The 6,629-nt window shown below is 54.0% G+C and overlaps 1 protein-coding gene across 1 annotated transcript in view; it reads left to right on the forward strand.

Annotated features, from left to right (window-relative positions):
- Positions 1-524: 524 nt before the first annotated feature.
- The window catches only part of SCUBE3 (signal peptide, CUB domain, EGF-like 3), a 37,044-nt gene continuing 30,939 nt past the window's right edge, over positions 525-6,629 (forward strand). The window contains exon 1 of the mRNA XM_009888325.1: positions 525-609. Within this exon, the coding sequence (XP_009886627.1) occupies positions 525-609 (85 nt within the window). The remainder of the gene's footprint in view (positions 610-6,629) is intronic.

The raw sequence follows: 6,629 nt of genomic DNA on the forward strand, positions 1-6,629 counted from the left end.
GGGGGGAAAAAAAAAAAAAAAAAAGGGAAAAAAAAAAAAAAAAGAAGAAAAAGGGCTTTGCTTGGATGGGGCTCTCCTTTCCACTCCCCTTTCTCAGGTCCCCAGCACCAGGGCAAGGCGCCTGCTTCCCCCCTCCAGCGCTGCTGCTCCTGCTCCTGCTGCTGCTGCTCTTGCAAAACTGGAATTGGCTGGGATTATTTAAGGGGGGGAAAAAAAAAAAAAGGAGAAGGAGAAGGGATCAGAGCAGCCGCCAGAGGGAGGGCGATAGAGTCCACTTTCCTCCAACTGCCCTGGGTCTCCTTCCCTCGCTCTCTCCTCTTTAGCAACACCAAGAGCCCCAAACTGAACCCAGAGCAGCTTTTTCCATCAGTTCTGTTCCCTTCCCTCCCTCGGTCTCACACACGGCAAGAAGAGAGCCCCTTCCTCCCCTTGATTTCCCTTCGCGTGCTCAGCCTCTTGTTTCCCTTCAAGCACTAGAAATCCCCCCTTCTTGCCCCCGCTCCTCCATGCAGACTGGGATTGCCATGGGAGCCTTGCAGATTGCTGGATTTTCCATCCTTTGCTTTCTCCTCCACTCTGGAAACACGTTGGCAAATAAAGCCAGTCAAGGTAAGAGGAAAATCTTCCCAGCTCGAAGGTTTGCTGTTTGATGTGTGTGTGTTGGGCAGCCGGACCTCCTCTTTAGATCTGGGATTTTATACGCAGGCTGGAGAAATTAGCAGCAATAACAACAAACAGCGGAGGGGATTTTAAACGTTGCTCGCAGATATTCTTGCCTGCTGCCTTTGACTGGGGTTGTTTTTTTTGTAAACTCTTTAATGAGTTGCATTTCTTACACTTTATTTAATTTATTTATTTATTTGGTTGGGACTCTTTATCTCAAGGCAGGGGGTGCAGAGGCAGAAAATTAGGGTGGGCGAACGAGTCTGCACCCATCACAGGGCAAACGTTGCTGTTCGGAGGGGTTTTGGGGGGCTTTTCTGGTTTTCGGGTTTCGGTGGCTGGGAGATGGGGCGAACCCCCCGCGGCGGTGCGGGCGAGGAGGGCTGGTTTGGGGCTGGGTCGGAGGGAAGGGACGGCGGCGCGGGTATCCGTAGCGCTGGGAGCCCGCATCTGCGCTTGTGTGTTGTACATAGGGCGCGGGTTGGATCTCCGATGTTGTGCTATAGGGGTGTGGGCTGCCGAAAACTTTGGGTGGCTGAAGGCAGCAAAGCCTGAAAAATAAAAAAAAACTATCTCCGGCAAAGAGAGGTTACATCCCGGTGTTATCAACTTCAGGCTTTTCTGTTTCACCGCTTCCCGTGTTGAGCCAGAGTTTCTCCTTCGCGAAGGTACACATGTAGCTTTATGTATGGTCTATCTATACCTTAGGTTTTCTATAGCACCTCTATATTTAGCTGGGATTTTTCTCTACACACACGCGCAGGAGTGCGCGCGCACACACAAACACACACAGCCCTATGTGCATGATCCTGTTGGCTGTCTCGAAGGGTTTTTTTTCTCCTTAATTCACCACTATCTATACAATCTGATGGTTTTTCTTCGTCTTTTTTTTTTTTTTTTTTTTTTTTCCATAGCGCTTCGCAGCATGTAAGATTTATCAAAACCAGCTTTGGCTCTTGCTATTGTAGTAGCTGCGTGTTTATGCGTACGGCGAGATTAAATAGAGTGTGAATGAAATATAGGAGCGCAGGATATAATTAAAGATCTCTTGTAGGCATTAGTAATAGGCGTATTTCAGCCACGCGCATGGTCACCCCGAGCCCTGTCACCGACAAAGTTAGAAGGAATTTCAAGGCTATTGTCTTATCTGGCTTAAAGTGTTTTTAAAACAATAGGCGACTTTTCGGGAGGGCAGTCTGGGCAGGCACGGGGGAGATTTACCAGGGCAAAGGTTTGGTAAGAAGGTGCCCAGCTTCACGTAAAGCTTTATGATTTAGGCTTAGAAAGGAATGCTTAGGTTTTTATCCCCCCTCAAATTATCTTGAGTGTATGCATTGCTTTCATTTCTTATCATAATATTTATTTATTAAGGCCTTTTGGTTTCCAGTTCCATTTAAGCCTGAGCCAGAATTGCATTAAAATAGCAAAGTAAAATTCCATCGTGCAGAGACTTGACAGATCCCTTCGGGGAAGGAGAGGGGTGGAGTGGGGGTGGAGAGAGGTGAGCTCAATCCTGCGCCGGGGTAAATCGCCCGCCGTACGCCCGGGACGGTGCCGGCTCCCCCCGGCGAAGGCACCCAGCAGACCCAGGGGGTCCGGCCGCTCTGCAGCCGGGGTGGGGGGGCGTTTGGGATGGAGAATTAATCCCCAAAGCCACTGCCGGGGGGTCCCGTGGGGTGGGGAGGGGGAGGCGGATGCGGTGGGGTGCAGGTTGGTGCCCGCAGGGGTGCCAGGGCTCCGGGCAGAGGTTGGACCCACTCCTTTTTGGATGAGGCTGAACTCTCGGACCCGGCGTCACCGATGGCAGATGGAAAACGTGTTTTTCCTCGGAACACACTGTTGCCTGTTTTACTCCCTGCACGAGCATCGCTGAGCTCTTCAGAGCCACCTCCTGCACCTGGGCACGGCTTAGTAGGACGTTTCTGAAAAGCATCGGCCGTCCCTCCTGCATCTGGGGGGGTGATGCCCCAAGGATGGGGTACACATCACCCCTCTGCCCCCACCATAGCCTTTGCCCTTTCGGGGAACAGCCACCCTCGCCAGGTGACTGTCACGGGCTGGGGATGGCTCCGTTCCGTCAGATGGGCTTGTTTTGCTGTGATAACATCGCACGGTGGGTAGGGCTTGCTGGCTCATTTCTCCAGCTGAATTACTCCGGAAAGTTTAGTCTGTAGGGAAGGAAGGATTTAGCAGAGCCGTCCGCAGGGCCTGGAGGGTGTCTGCCAGAGGACCTGGCTCTCTGCGGGGTTTATTGGGTCAGTTTAGGGCTAGGAAAGCTTTCAAGAGGAGAACTGACAACATAAATCCAAATAACCCCAGGGAGGCTCCCGACACGCACTCAGCTGGGATGAAGTCTCCCTGCCGTCCCCGTGCCAAGCTGCTGCTGCACCCACAGGTCCCCTGGTTTTTTTGGACAGATAATGCCACCCCCAGTCCCATCCCGTCATCCGTCAGTCCATCTCACAGCCTGTCCGGAGCTCCCGCTCTCGGTGCAGCGGTGCCCTGGCCCATCCATCGCCTGCCGGCATCGGTCCCTCGCTGTGCCCTGGGGAGGATGGAGCCCAGAGGTTGCCAGATTTGCACCCTCCTCTTGTACCAGGCAGTGCGCGGGTCTGGCCTTGTCGCGCTCCTCTGGCAGCACCCCCATCGCCGGAGACACGTCGCAACGTTCGCCGCCTTTTCCTGCAGCTGAATTTCACGTCCCTTCGGATGGTGCCGGGAGGGAGATGCAGCATCTCCCTGAGGGGACCCCGGTGTCCCGGTTTGCAGCTCGGACAACCCAGCCGTTGGCGCGCGGCCACCCAGGGACGTAGCCACCATCCCCTGCGAGGGACTGGCTTCGGTGGGGATGCACCTGCAGAGCCTACGCCACCGGGGATTATTTTTATATATATATATATATGTATATATGTTTTAGGAGTCTAAAATTTTCCAATTGCAGCGCGGAGATGCTGTTTGATTCCCCTCCCATCGCCGCCGAACCTCCTCCCCCTTGGCCTCCGCTTTCCTCCCTCTCATGCATTCACAGTGTGCGACTGTTGTGCCTGTCCCCTCCACCCCTCTGAAATATGAAATGTAAAACTGTAAACATTTCAACATACAGCAGTTCAAAGGAGATCTTTGACTGAGGGCGTCTAACATGCCTGTACCGAGATTAAAAAGGGGAGGGGGGGGGGGGTAGGAAGGAGGGAAGAAGAGTTTTTTTGTAACTGCCAACGGGAGTATAAATATTCAGACACCTCGAGTCTTCCAGTGCGGAGATGTATTGCTGTCTCCAAACTGCTCAGGAGTTTGGATTTTTTTTTTTCTTTTATTTTTATATAGATTTTTCCTTTGCAGACGGTCGCACCGGAGTAATCCATTTAGGAAAAAAATATGCATGAATAACCTTAACCTTCACTTTCAAAATTATAAGTCCCCCGAGAGGCTTTAGGAGAAGCCTGGGATGGCAAATAAAGTTTGCTCTGTCTCGCGGCGCTGGAGGAAACCCGGCCGACCACGTTTCGGTGAGGCCATCTTACCCTCTGGAGAACTTGCAATTGTTGCTTCCGAGGCCGAAAACAAACAAACACATATTTTTTTTTAAGGCAAGGCTCGGTCAGCCTGATAAGCCAAAGGAACAACGGCAGCAATGATAATTCCCCGGGGAGAGGAACACGCTGTTGGTGTTGAGCATCAAACCCTCCTTGGAGGAATCGTGGCTGCATTGAGCCGAAACCACCGGGGTTGGCACAAGGAGGTGTGATGGGGATGGAGGGACCGCTTCCAACCCACGGGATGCCCGATCTGGTGGTGCATCGGGAATCCATTGGGATGACTCAGGCTGGTGCAGGGGATGGGGAGCTCAACACAGCTCTGCCCTCGTGAGAGTGGGAAGTGTTGATGAGGGGGAAAAATATACCCTTTTGGGGCACTGTCAGCTTTGGGGAAGCCAAACATGGAGTGAGAGGTGCAGAGAGGGGTCCAGGCACGGGGTGATGGGGTCACCAGGCTGGGATCTCCCCCAGGTCCTTGCTGCAGCGTGTTGTTCCTCGTCCTTCATCCCGTGCTCCATCGTTCCGCAGGGCCGAGCACCGTGGCTGCATCTACCCGGGTCCCACCTGCTTTGGGGAGCGCTGGGTGGATGTGTGGGGTGTTGGGCTGTGCAGTGGGGCTGGTGCAGGGCTCTGCATCGCATGGGGAGATCCAGACATCCCCTCTGACCCCACTCGAGCGCGGGTACCCACTGGGGACCGCAGGCACGGCATCCCTGGCACGGCATGCCCATCCCGGCACCAAGCCACCGCCGAGCACCTGAGTTAGGATCTCGAGTTTAGATGACACATCTTTGGCCAATTTGCAAAACACCGCCCCGCGGAGCATCTTCCTCCCCTCTTGCTGTCCCCCATCCCCTCCCGGCGGGATGCCATCGGCTGCACCAGAGCTGCCCGTGGCCGTGCCCTGCGCCCGTCCCACCGCGGCACAGCACGAGTCGCCCTCGCGAGCTCCCCGGGCGAACAAATGATTAATAAACTGCACCACAGTGTCTGAGGTGGTTATTAATACCCTGGTAAAAAGAGCTACTGAAGTTATAAAGCTTTAATTTGGCATTAAGGCCGAGTGGAAACTCCGCATGTCTGCCAACAGCTACACACACATCCCTATACAGACGGGCTCTTAATAGATATGCCTATATAAAAATAGAGAATAAAATTAATTTGAAAGAAAAAGCTGAAGCGCTTGCAGAAGAGAGAAAAAGGACAGTGGGTTTGTTTGTTTAGGGGTTTTCTGGCTGGTTTTGGGTGCCCTGTCCCAGCCCCCTCCTCAAATTTATTGGGGCTTTCAGCCTTTGGACAAAACCATCTTTTATTATTTATTATCTGTCTTAAAACGAAATAAGGAAGTGAAGAAAGAACCTCAATCCAGGCTCTAAAAATATACGAGGTGTTGCTTTATCTTCCCTGGCCGTCACGTATCGCGGGCAGCGTGATGCCGCAGGGCTGGGCGCAAGCGTGGGACCTGGGGTGCCCCGGGGGCTCCGCCACCGCCTCCCCCCGTCGGCCCCGGTCAAAGCCCTTCGCCTCCCCCCGGTGGGTACGTGCCGGTCCCGGGGGGGGTTGGCGGTCCCCCCGCTTTTGGCACGCTCGAAATGGCAGTGGCGTTGAAACCGTCTGCCTCCGCTGCCTTTGAAATGGAGAATAAAGCTGCAGCTGGAGCGGAACGGGGCCCAACAGCCAGCGCTGGAAAATCCCACCCACAACGGAATGAAAAACATCGCCCGAGGCGCGGGGCGAGCGCCGCAGCCTCCTGCCCTTCGCCGCAAACCCCCCGGCACGGCGTGGCGGCGATGCTGAGGATGCTCTTGCCCTCTGACGAGCCCTAATTAGCCCCAAAGCGTGGTGGGACGGGGAGGTGGAGCGGGGGCCGCCGGAGGTGGGCGAGACCTCAGGTCCCCGACGGGACTCAGCATCTTCATCTTAAATTCCCCGCCTGGTACAACATGTCCCGGTTTTAGGGATTGGAGGCACAATGTGCCCATTGCGCCATCCGGTTTGGGCCCGTTTCAGGCAACTTTGGGTGAAAAAGGGCAACTTTGATTATTCGTGCGAGTCCCCAGGGGGTCCTGGCTGGCAAACTCCCCCAAAAAACCCCACCTGGGTTCGGGACCTGGATTTCTAAAGGTCCCTCCGAGCAGCGGGATGAGCAGGGCATACCCCAGCAAGGATTTTACAAAAGGAAATAGAGACAGGAACATCAATAAGGATTTTTTTAAAAAAAAAAAAATATCTTGTCTTCTCTGTGCTTGAAAGTGAAATCCCTCGCGCCTTGGCGGCGGCTGGGAGCACCTGCAGCGCGGCCGCGGGCGTTTTTTTGGATGGAGAAAATTCTCCTGCGGGAAAAGTGGGCTGTCCCGATGGCAAACCTTCCCTTTCGTGGGAAAACGCCACTTGCGTTGACAAAAATGCAAAAATTTAGTTTTTCAGAGC

The sequence above is a fragment of the Charadrius vociferus genome, unplaced genomic scaffold (assembly GCF_000708025.1).
Source record: "Charadrius vociferus isolate BGI_N301 unplaced genomic scaffold, ASM70802v2 scaffold266, whole genome shotgun sequence".
NCBI lineage: Eukaryota > Metazoa > Chordata > Aves > Charadriiformes > Charadriidae > Charadrius > Charadrius vociferus.